Source organism: Lepus europaeus, chromosome 14 (assembly GCF_033115175.1).
Source record: "Lepus europaeus isolate LE1 chromosome 14, mLepTim1.pri, whole genome shotgun sequence".
Taxonomy (NCBI): Eukaryota; Metazoa; Chordata; class Mammalia; order Lagomorpha; family Leporidae; genus Lepus; species Lepus europaeus.
Genome location: NC_084840.1, coordinates 76,251,278 through 76,263,870, shown reverse-complemented (window position 1 = coordinate 76,263,870; position 12,593 = coordinate 76,251,278). Strand labels below are relative to the sequence as shown.

Sequence of the window (12,593 nt, the reverse complement as noted above, 5' to 3'; positions counted from 1 at the left end):
CTGTGTTAGAGAAAGGGCAAGGTCGGAGGACGCCTCTTCCTGTGCTTCCCTGGGCTTCTGGCACTCGGTGCAGTTACAGGTGCGTTTGCTGCAGGAGATTCGACATAACTGTAGCGGAGGCCGTGGAGATGAGTCCACCAGGGACTGTTGTGGGTGTTGAGACCAAAGCTGCTTCTCCCTTGTGTGCCTCCTCCTCCCCTCCAGGATAACCAGTTCCTCCTACATCTACGGTATGAGCTCCTGATGCTGGGGATGCAGCCTGTGATCGATAACTTCTGATAACACGAGAACGCCATCCTGGACAACTAAGGCCCCGGCCACCCAATCCTGCTGCAAACCTAATGAGGCTACTCAGGACCTTGGGGAAGTCTGCGCTTGTTCCCAGAAATGACCTGCCATGCCAGCTTAGCTCAGGGTCAGTTCTGCGTGGAGCAGCTGTGCCCTTCTTTGTCTCTTGCTGACCTATCCATCTTACCTCTGTGGTTACAGAGTTGAACCCAGTCGTCCTCAGCCATGGCAATGCTGCCCCCTGGGGGAAATTTGGGAACATGGGGGGCATTCTCTGGTTTTCACAGAGTTTAGTAGAGGACATGGCTGGTGTTGGTTGTTGGGGCCAGAAATGCCAAACGTCCTGCCCAACCAAGAAACGCCCCACTCAGAGTGCATGCCATCAGCCCCTCGCTGATTGAGGGCATGGCTAAATTCCTGCGAGCCCTCTCTTGTTCTGTTCCTTCAGCTGGGTTTTAAGGAAGAAAGGATGGATTCTTTTGAGGTAGAGTGGGGTTGGTGTGTGGAAGAAGAATAGGAAATGAAGGAGAGTCTGGCTGTGAGGGGTGACTTGGGGACAGTGTGAATCGATTCAGGGCCTTCTCTCCCCCGTGTCCTTTTCCTCCACTGCTCCCTGTCCCCATTCACAGTGCCCTCCACCCCCTCTCCAGGTCCACATAGTCACTAAGAGCACCTCGCAGATATTCGAACTGATCCACAAGAAGCTGAAGCACACGGAGGCCTACCCCTGCCTGCTCCCTGTCCTGCACCACTGCCTTTAGATGCCCTGTGAGTACCCTGCACTCGCTGCCCCTCACCTGGGCCTGGGCCCAGGGACAGGCCAATTGAAACAGGGCTCCAGGGCCTCCCTTGCTTGTGGGTCTGACCCTGTCTCCCTTAGCACCCCAAGGCCCCAGGCTCTGATCATCCCTCCTCGCCTCAGGTCAGGATGTCCACTGTCACCCGACAGAGTAGCTAGGGAGCATGGCCCTGAGAACCTGCAACATCCTAGTCCAACAAGCAGTAGATCTCTCATTGCGAAATCAAAACCTCTCTGGCCAGCAGCTCATGACAGGGAGGGGCCAATCCTCTTGAGGAGGTTCCACTCTTGAGGGGTTCCAAAAAGAAGTTTCTGTGCCTGGGAAAGCAGCTGCGTAAATGTGGAAGGAGCTTGTACCTTTTAAAAAGGTGTTTTCAGCACCTCCCTAGCATCTTTGCCTCTGCCTCTCTCTGCAAATGCCTAAGGCTGGCATCTCCAAGTTTTTAAGATTCAGGTGTGCACAGTTATTGAATTATTTATAATTACTAGTAGCCACCCCAGAATGCAATTTGAAATAAGCTTTAACTATACCATTTGGTATTTAAACTCTTCACACAGAAAACTAGCATGGCCTATCAGAACATTAAGCTAGCCAGATTTTCCATTGTGGAGCTGATGATAGCACTGGTGATCCCACAGTGGCCGCTACAACGTGTCGTGCAGCAAAGCTGAGCCAGGCATAGAGTCAGGTGCTTTCGCACAGGGCTTCTCTACCTCGGGATGTGCGCTGTGATCTCCATTTGGTAGGGCCCAGACCTGGGCTGAGCGTGTTATTTTACGTATGTATGTATCTGAAAGATTTATTTACTTATTTGAAAGTCAGAGTTACAGACAGAGATGGAGAGACAGAATCTTCCAACTGTTGATTCACTCCCCTGATGACCGCAGTGGCCAGCACCAGACAGGGCTTAAGCCAGGAGCTTATTCCAGGTCTGCCATGTGGGTCAAACACTTGGGCCACCTTTTGCTGCTTTTCCCAGGCCATGAGCAGGGAGTTGGATTGGCAGTGGAGGAGCCAGGTCTTGAACTGGTGCTCCTGTGGAATGCCAGCATTGTAGGTGTTGTCTTAACCTCCTGTGCCTCAGCTCTGGGCCCTGAGTACGTTCTTTCTGTATGGAAAGAATTGTCATTTCTTGGGTCCCAACTCCAGATCAAACATGTTCTGCCTCTCTGAGCTGGCGATCTGTTTTGAAAGGTGGATGGAAACCTAGACTACTTTGCAGTGCACTTGCTTGTGGAGTGGTGGAAAGGAAGACAGACTCGCTGACCCGCACTAGGAAGCCATTAGTTCTCCAAAGCCCCGCCCAGAAGTTCCACATGGAAGGTGAGGGATACCTGATTCTTTGCTTCTAGGGTCCCTATGTTCAGTGTTCTATGTTGTCAACAAATCCTATTTTTCTCCCCGATGGTTCTCTGTAGACTGGGTTGTCTGCCTTGCCAGCATTATGGTGTGACTTTGATGGCAGGATTGTGCTGGTTGGTTTCCTTTCATAGTCACTGGAGACAAAATGCTTGGGGTCAAGAACCTAGGAAGGAGGGGCCTGACGTCATGGTGTGGCAAGTAAAGCAGCCACCTGCAATGCCAGCATCCAATGTGAGAGCTGACTCAAGCCCCGGCTGCTCCGCTTTCAATCCATTTCCCTGTTAATGGCTTGGGAAAAGCAGTGGAAGATGGCCCAGGTGCTTGGGCCCCTGCAACCCATGCTGAGACCTGCAAGCAACTCCTAGGTCCTGGTTTCAGCCATTACAGTCATCTGAGGAATGAACCAGCAGGTAGAGGGTTCTCCCTCTCCCTTTCCCTCTCCCTCTCTCCTTCTTGCCCTCTCTCAGTCTCTAACTCTTTCAAATAAATATTTAAAACCTGTGTTAAATTGGAAACTGCATAGAAAATTAATTAATTTTTTAAAAATATCATGTAGGATCTCTGTCTTTAATGTGCTGTACACTGTTATTTAATGCTATAACTAGTACTCCAACAGTATTTTTTCACTTTGTGTTGCTATGTGGGGGCAAACTGTTGAAATCTTTACTTAATATATACTAAACTGATCTTCTGTATATAAAGAGAATTGAAAATGAATCTTGATGTGAATGGAAGGGCAGAGGGAGTGGGAAAGGGGAGGGTTGCAGGTGGGAGGGAAGTTATGGGGGGGGGAGCCATTGTAACCTATAAGCTGTACTTTGGAAATTTATATTCATTAAATAAAAGTTAAAAAATAAATAAATAAATAAAAGAACTGAGGAAGGAGAACATATGGCCATTATGTGAAAGAAAGTCCAGGAACATCCAGACAAATTAGACTGGACTGAAGTCAGACCCTGGAAAAAAAGGCAGAGCACATGATCGCTTTGTCAAGGTCACCTCTAACAAGAAGTATTCCTGAATTCCACTAGCTGCTTCTGTAACTCCTTACCCTCTCTCCAGCTCACCTGTAATCACTTTCCAATCATCCTCTGTAGAGTAACAGCATAGATAATCCTAAAATCTTCTGTAAAAAAATTCCCTGGAGACTTCATTATTTAGCATGTAATATTTTAGAATAGATGCTTCTTATAGATAGTATAAAAAGCAATTTGCTTTCCCAGGGTCTAAACAGGGAAGCAAGGAAAGCCAGGGAGCATTTCAGGGTGTAGTGGAATCTGTTGGGAGAGCTGACACGTTCATAGTCAGTTGTAGGTCATCATAAGGCTGGGTTTGTGAGTCTCCATCATCAGCAACGACAATCCCTCTCCCGCCAGACTAGAAGCTTACCATGGATGGGGAAGGGCACGCATCACCAGCCTGAGCCCAGGTGTAATGCCTGTCCTCCCGCAGACACGTAGAACAGTGGCTACTTCCAGCAGCGGCAGCTCCTGGACCGCATCCTGCAGCAGATTGTCTCCAGGATGAGCGAGGCATGGATTCGGACCTGGCTCCACTGCAGGGCTGCTGTAGGGGACAGGTGGGCTCAGGAGGCCCTGGGCACCCCAATAGTGAAGGAACTGGCTCAACTGAGCCTGAATCTCACCAGGCATCTTAGGAGCGAGTCCCCGGCACCATGTGGAATGACATCGACAACATGAGCTTTTTCGGATCCTGGATCTGGAGGATTTTGATAAAATGTATTCAGCTTCTTGGAGGCACCAGGTAAGACCTCTGGCCCCTCTGGCCTCTTGTGTCTTGGTGTCCAGTCTGAGTTCACACACCACATGCCTTGCCCCTGTCGGGTTCTCTCCCTCCGTCCTTCCCTTCTCCTCCTCCCTCACACATAGACACAATGGTGTGTTCTGTACAGGTTCCCATGTTCCTGCTGAGGATGTAGGTGCAGCCACACCTATTTCCCACCACATCACAGTTTGTATTTATGCAGCAAATGAGGAACTCCAATTTTGTGCATCTCTCTCTTCTTGGCGCTCTGGGGGTGGTCATTGTTAACCCATGCTCTCTTTGTCCCAGGATTTAGGAGCTATAGCTGCAGGGCATTATAACTTTTTTTAAGGCTTTATTTATGTATTTGAAAGAGAGAGTGGTAGGAGAGACTGGTGACTAAAGGTGCCTAGCTGAGCACAGCTCCCCACTGCAGGACCAGCCTGCATCCCCCGAGCCACCCAGTCCCATGCAGAGCCCGTCCTCCATTCTCTGTGCAGCCTGGAGTTTGCAGAGCTCAGGGCAGGCATTTCTTGTAATGCAGACTCTCTCCCTTGCCTCACACCACATGTATGTGCATGCACAAGCACACCCTACAGTGAGGAACCTGCAGCTGGATCGAAGATAGCCGTTGTGAGGGAGAAGGAAGGAGACGGCAGGGAGTCACCATCTGTAAGGTCTGGCCCTGTCTCCTTGCCCTGGTGCTGAGTAAATCCTTATCTTCATCATGACTTTCTTGCATCTTGCTGCCTCTTGCTGGCCTGAGGCACAGATAAGCCATGCGCTCAACTGTGTGTGTGTGTGTCTTGAGTCAGTGGAACCACTGTGGGCAACTGCCGTTTGCAGCTACAGAGCCACAGTAGCTTAGTTGCTGGGGAGGTCTCATCCTGGACCGCTTCCTGCATGCAGCTCACTGCTAAGCTTGCCCTAAGAGTCAGTGCACACTCAGGAACAAGTCTCCCTTTAATACCAAGCTAAGACAGCAACACGTGTGGGGAGCAGCAAACCTGCTGGGGATGGCTGCCCCCTATAGCCCTGGTCCGTGACAACTGCCCTGCTGTCATTGAATGGTCATTGAATGGTGCTGTTCATTTCAGGAACTAGGTAGGGAAGAGGCACCTGAGGTTGTGTATTATAGAATCAGATCAGTGCGCTTATCTGGGGCGGAGACAAGAAGATTGTGCAGGAGCTGGAATTCATGTTACTTCTTCCAGTCCTCCCGGTAAGTGATCCTGAAAGACCTAAGGTGTAGCTTATCCCAGCTGGCAGGTGAGCCACTGACACCTACCCTCCCTTCCCCCAGCAAGCAGGGGCTCTGGGTCAAGTCACCAAAGTCAGTTCACCAAATTTGACAGATTTAACCAATTCTTCTATGAATATATTCATGAGCATATTCTTCTTGAAAATACATATAGATGTATATATATGTTCATTGCTGAATACACCAAATTGACCAATTCTTATTATGCATACACTGAATATAGTCAAAAAGACTACGGCTGCAAATGTAATATTCATATGAATATATTCATGATTATATTATCCCTGTGAATAGGTCTAAAATGTCAGGATTACATATGGAAGTTTTCCCATTTATACCGATTTCCTTTGAATGCTTGTCATTTTCTGTTTTGCCAACATTTTAGCATTTTCAGGATTCCTTTGTAAATTTTTCAAATAGCAAATTAACCTTACAAAAGCCATTCCAACCAATACAAATTGTTTGGGATTTTATAAGTAATTTTTTGTTACAATACACACACACACTCACACGTATACACACACAACTTAATTGAAATATGACATGCATAGAGAAAAGTACAGAAATTCTTACTTGATGAATCATTATAAAGTGATGCCACTTGTGTAACAACACTTCAAACCCAATCGACAGCTGACACTCGATCACTGCAAGTAGTCTGTGTGCCTTACAAATGATCTGTGATGGTTTGGAGCCCTCTCGCCCTCTTCTCCCCCATCTCAGTCTCTGAGCTTTTGATCTTCAGGTGCATGTACATCACCACCCCTAGAAAATCCTCTCTTCCTCTAAACTCCTCCATGCCAGCTGATGGCATCTTTGTCTCTCTAGCTTCTCATGCCAGAAAAGTCATCCTTGCCATTGCCTTTCCTTATTCTTTATAACCAATCTATTACTCAAATCTCTCAGCTCTACAACCAAAATATTTAAAACATCCATATCCATCCATCCATCTCTGCTTTCACCCCTAAGACCAAGTCTGTTGGTCATAGCGGTCTAGTGGTCTTATCATCACCACACCATGCTCCATAGCAACCATGGTTTTTTCTCTACAGTAAACTTGGGTAAGGTCATTCCTGCGTAAAACCTTTAAATGTTCTCCACTGCATAAAGAACAAAATCTCTAATTTCAACATGACTTCTATGGTACCTATCCACCTCTCCAGGTTCCCTCACCCCAGGCCCACCATGCTCCTCCCTACTTCCTGGTCGTCCCACTGCTGGGCCCTCCACTGCTCCACTCTTCTCTGGGATGATTCCAATTTATCCTTCAGGAGTTTCAAAGTCAGTGTGACCTCAACAAGGGCCTTGCCTTATCTGTCCTCTCGCCTTCCTCAATCTACACAAGGATCTTTGCTCTCTCACAGTATTCTGTACTTTTCCTTTCACACCTGATGAATTACATGACATTTATTTGTGGAATTATTTGTTTATGCTTGTCTCCCAATGCAAGCCCATAGGCTCTTAAAAAAAAAAAAAAGAAAAAGAAAAAACTGTGTTTTATCACTGGAACATAACACACAGGAGGTACCTGAAAAAAATGTTTCTTGAATCAGTGAAGAACATTTTTTAAGTTTGCAGACAATCAAGTATTTTCCCATTTTGTACGAGGAAAGCTTCCACATGGCAGTGCTTGTAGGGCACAGTGTTAAGTGCTCTTCTATTATCTTGTGACAGGTGGGCTTCTCAGGTCACTTCCTCCATTCTTCTGGCTCCAGCCGTTGGTTCACCCTCCAATGGCCACCGCGGTAGGTGCGCTGCCGAAGGCGCACCGTGCTGATCCGATGGCAGGAACCAGGTGCTTCTCCTGGTCTCCCATGGGGTGCAGGGCCCAAGCACTTGTGCCATCCTCCACTGCACTCCCGGGCCACAGCAGACAGCTGGCCTGGAAGAGGGGCAACCGGGACAGGATTGGTGCCCCGACCAGGACTAGAACCCGGTGTGCCAGCGCCGTAAGGCGGGGGATTAGCCTAGTGAGCCGCAGCGCCGGCCATTTCCTTTGATTTTTAAGCAAAATTGAGATACATGGGCTGACAGTCAGATGGAATATTGAAAATGTAGGACAGTTGGCTACTTAATTGGTGTCCCAGATCCAATTCAACTCCTCCCGTGTTCTTTATAAACTTCTTTTGGCCTGTGTCCCCTCTTTGGATAACAGGAAGATTCCATATGTGACTTCACACAGTCCCTGTGGTTTTCCTGGAGCACAAGCTTGGTCTAGGGAGAGGATCTGCACAGTAAGCGAAGAGACAGGTGGAGCTTTTCCCGGTTGGACTACCCTTTTCTTTGGGACTTTGTGGTTTGACCTTATTGTCCATTTCACATGGCGTTGTCGTTGGTGTTGTGATTTGTTACCTGGATGTCTTTCCTTTTTTTCATGTTGCATTTCCTGAGCGTTCAGCTGTGGCCACTGGAATACTGACTGGTGGACATGCTTTGTGATTTGTGAGTGTGCATAGACACCAAACGCTCTCATGAGACTTAGAATTCTAATTTCAGATTCGTTGCCAACATATTTGCTCTGCTTTCTACATTTCTGTATCCCTTATAGGCTGATTTGTATTTGGAAGCTGAACCTGGATTCAGTTTTACTGTTCTGGTTGTGAAATTACAAGTTAGCATCCCCCTCACTCCAGAAAAGAGCAATTAAAACAACACCATTTCTCTTTTATTCTTATGTTATAATAGAAATATGGTATCTCTTCTGCTCTTTCTTTTTCTCCTAACAGTCTTGTCAGAAAGGCTTCTTGAGACTCTGCCCAATTTCTGTTGCTCTCTGGCCTTTACCGACTCTTGCCTAGGTTGGTACAGTGATTTATGACTTGTCTTCCTGACAACTTGCATGTCTGTTCGTCCTCTGTGAATTTGACTAGGTAAGGACTCTTGTTGAAAACTGGGTGAAACCTTGAATGGCCTACATGATAAAGTCCAGTCTCTTTAGCAGTATGGTTAAGGACCTGTGTAGTGGTAGCTCCAGATTCTTCTTCCAAATGTGTCTCCCATCATTCTTCATCTTGGAACCTCGTGTTCTGACAAAACCCACCTTTTTGGCCACACCAAAGCTTTGTTATTTCTCCATATTTTTGCACATATTGGTTTTTCTGCCTAACTGAATCCCATTCATTTTTCAAGGCTTAGCTTTTTATAAAGCCTTTTGCAAGTTCTTCAACTCAATGTACTGTTCAAGTTCTTTAACTCTTATTTGCTATTTATTTATCTGCTTTGGTTTCTTACCATGCCACTTCATGGATGCATTTGTCTAATATTTACAGTGCCTATGTTTCATAATTTGTGTTTGTTTTGATAGCCACCTTGTGTTCAGACTTATTCATTTGTGTGTCCTCAGTGTCTAAAATGATTTTTAACACCAAGGATACTGCCAAGAGAAAGCCATCATGGAGTTTATAATTAATCTGGGACAAAGTAGACACTGAAAAGTGGTTATGGAATCAATTGTCAATAGAGAAAGCCTTTAAGTATATAAAAATATGTCCTGGACAGTAAATAGTAATTTCGTTTTTGCTACTTCTTCCTATCCTACAAGAAACATAGTGTGTGAAACCCTTGCTCACTATAATGAATGAGTGCTTTCAGGGTGTGAAATGATCTGCAGAACGTGGAGCCTGTTGACTTGGACATTTCGGGTTTAGAGATAAACAGGATACGGTGGCTGGCAAGTGGTGGAGTCAGCAGTGAATACCCAGGGAAAGAGCTACAGAGGCAGTTTGTTTTCTTTCTACCTTTTTTTAGAGCTAATGTGAACAAAACATTTGGAAGTTTTTTCCATTTTGAGTCTACAGTACTTAGTGGTATTCTCCTTATAGTTACATCTTCGTGCTGCGTGCATGCCCTACCTCACGGATGTTTATGGTGGTGCCACTTTCTCTGGGCTCAATTTTCATATCTACAAAATGGGTGGGAGAGTGAGGTCAGGCCTAGGATTTCAGAAATAAAAGGCGTCCACAGCAAAGAAGAACACAAGAAGGAAATTGAAATGTACATCCCACACATAGCTGAGCCAAAACTTACCATCATCCAGATTACATCAAGTTACTTCTCACAGGGAAATTTTGTTAGAAATTCCCGAAACTGTGATGTGATCCAACTTTGGGCAAGCTTTTTTTTTTTTTTAATCTTTTTAGAAAGAAAATCTGTGCTACAATCATTGCAGATTCTGCATCCTTGCTGTTTTCTTTGTGGAACATTTCTCATGGATTCTTTTTTGTTTTGAAAATATACTTTTATTTTGCTTACATAGACATAATTTCAAAATACAAATCATATAATATGCAGATATAATAGAAGAATAAATATAAATGCCTGTGTATGTAAAATGTCACTGAGTTCAGTTTTCTTCTTTCTGAATCCTTAAATCAAGAGGATTCAGTGGGCTCAATATGTCTTCTGCCTTGCTTGGCCTGCTTCCAATCATGCAGAGCACCTTGTCAGAATTTCCTGGAGCTCAAATGCAGATGCCTTCCCTGTGGACATCTCTCAAGTCAGAAGGAGCATTGTGGAATGGACAGCCTTGGTTGTATTCCTGTCCTCTCTAAACTACAAGTCAGGATGACGCATGGACTAAACAGGCCAATAAAGTAGCCTGAATAAATGTCATAATGAAATACAAACGCTGGCCTGAAGCCATCAGCCTTTCCTGAGAGAGCTTTACCTGCTTGGGCTTTGGGAAGCTGGCCCCTGTACCTGAGTTGCAGCAGGTGGCTGGCTGGATGGCATCCACCTGAATGCTCAGTGATCTCCTGGCTCCTACGAGGGTGTGCCCAGGCCAGGCACAGCTAGATCACATCAGGACGTGTGGTTATCCTGGTCAGCTTTTTCTGGGCACCCAACTCCTTGAGTCTCTTCCTCCTTAGGTAAACAGAGGTGGTTCCTTTGCTCCAGATTTAGTTGGGCTGGAACACCCCACCACGAGTTTCAGAGGTCAGGTGGGTAGTTTTCTGTGTCTTCCTCTCGGCTACCGGTGCGCCCAGTCATTGGCATTGCTTCTGTGGTTTCCATTTCAACACCAGGTGGCTGGGAAGTTTGCCTACAAAGCAGATTCACACATTTTGAAAAGAGGAGAGGGTTGCCCTCAAATCAGCAGATAACTTCCTGTTGAACATGGATGTCCAGCACAGTGTGGAATGCATTAGCAAACACATGCCCTGCCTGCAAGAATCACAAAATACTCGGTCTTTGATGGTTGTGTTGCTCAAAGATCTAGAAAACCTAAAAGGCTTCAACTTCCAGATGGGATTTAAATACCATATTTTCATCCTCCCCATCCACCAGATTTACCAGTGCTATCAGGGCAGCTCACATCCCTCCCACAAGCTCCTCATCCCCACCCCTTGTTGAAAAGCACTTCAAATGGCAGGGACAGGAAAAGGGAAGTGTAGCCAGGAGGCTGCTCACACCACACTTGGTCATCTACATCATCCAAGTTCATGAAGGTTTTAAAACGGTTCTTGGTGCTTAGTAAGTGTTAGAGAGAAACAGACTAATCATCTCTTGAATAATGAGAGTGAGGAAGGCACAATATTGTGATTACGCATTTGCGTGCCTGTCATGGAGCTGCCTCTCTGAGTAGCTGGGTCAGCAGCACCTTCTTCCCTGGCTTATGGAGTCTGTCTTCTACAGAGAAGCAACTTCTTAGGCCATTTTAAGGGAAGTGATTTGAGCCCCTTCGAGTGAAAGCTAGGCTATAAATCAGAATCTTAGGCCAATTTGCTAAAAGCCAGTTTGTTGACTAGGATATCTGATAACCAATTTGCAAAATGCAGTTTATGGGAAGATTTAATTGACCAAATGACCAAATAATCATATTTACCAGATTTACCAAACCTTTTAAAAATACATTTACAAAATCATTTAATATAGTCAGTAAATACTGGTATTTCCTCTTGTGAGCATATTATTAGCTGTTTATACCAAACTTACAAATTCTTTTTAAGAATATATTTTAATGTATTTATTACAAAGATGACATATAGATTCCTTTTTAATATAGCTAGCTATAATCTAAGAATATAACTCTACATTCAGCTTTTTATATGGAAATTATTCAGCAATGATATTTTGAAAATCCTTTTGAAAGTAATTTCATCTGTATTGTCAACATTTGGCATTTGAGAGGACTTTTAGATAAATTTTTGAGTAATTTATTAACCTTAGTTCATTAACTTCTGAGCTACTACATAAGATATTGATGGCATTTTTTTTTTGACAGGCAGAGTAGATAGTGAGAGAGAGAGAGAGAGAGAGAGAGAAATGTCTTCCTTTTTGCCGTTGGTTCACCCTCCAATGGCCGCTGCGGCCAGCGCATCATGCTGATCCAAAGCCAGGAGCCAGGTGCTTCTCCTGGTCTCCCATGCGGGTGCAGGGCCCAAGAACTTGGGCCATCCTCCACTGCCTTCCTGGGCCATAGCAGAGAGCTGGCCTGGAAGAGGGGCAACTGGGATAGAATCCGGCGCCCCAAACGGGACTAGAACCCGTGTGCCAACACCGCAAGGCGGAGGATTAGCCTGTTAAGCCACGGCGCCAGCCTTGATGGCATTTTTTATTGGTTGATCTGGTATTAACAGTTTTTGAAGATTTATGGGAACTTTTAAAGACTGGTTTTCATTTTTGGCTTTATGATAGAACTTCATGGAATGTTCATTTTGTAAAAATTAGGCTCAAAGGGTCCTATAATTTTATAGTGACATCATATTTAATATTTTATAACTAGTCAGTAAAATTTTAGTTTCAACAGACCCAGAGCAACCACATCGATCTGGAAAGGTGAGATCCTGGTCACCACCTGAAAGAAGTACACAATAAGGCTAGCACTGCTGCTTGTCTTTAGTGAACAAAGGATCAAAATGCCTAAAGATTGGAAAAATCAAGGAAAAAAATCATTGAAAAATTATTTATTATTTATATAGTCAGTAAATTGATATTATTCTCTTGCAAGCATATTTATTGGCAGCATACAACCAATTTGTACACTTTTTAACAATCTAATGTATTCATCATTAAAAATGATCCTTATACATACCACCAAGTGGCAGAAAATTGTCATAAATGTTGAAATGCAGAATTTCAGTTATTTGAAATACAAAATTAAGGTTAACATGATGAGG

At 44.9% G+C, this 12,593-nt stretch overlaps 1 protein-coding gene across 4 annotated transcripts in view; it reads right to left on the bottom strand.

Annotated features, from left to right (window-relative positions):
* Positions 1-9,747: 9,747 nt before the first annotated feature.
* Positions 9,748-12,593, bottom strand: part of LOC133773575 (interleukin-15 receptor subunit alpha-like) — a 41,516-nt gene continuing 38,670 nt past the window's right edge. For all 4 annotated transcript variants that reach the window (XM_062210988.1, XM_062210989.1, XM_062210986.1 and 1 more), the window contains one exon: positions 9,748-10,516. In XM_062210988.1, coding sequence (XP_062066972.1) covers positions 10,405-10,516 — 112 coding nt within the window. In that variant the 3' untranslated portion in view covers positions 9,748-10,404. The remainder of the gene's footprint in view (positions 10,517-12,593) is intronic.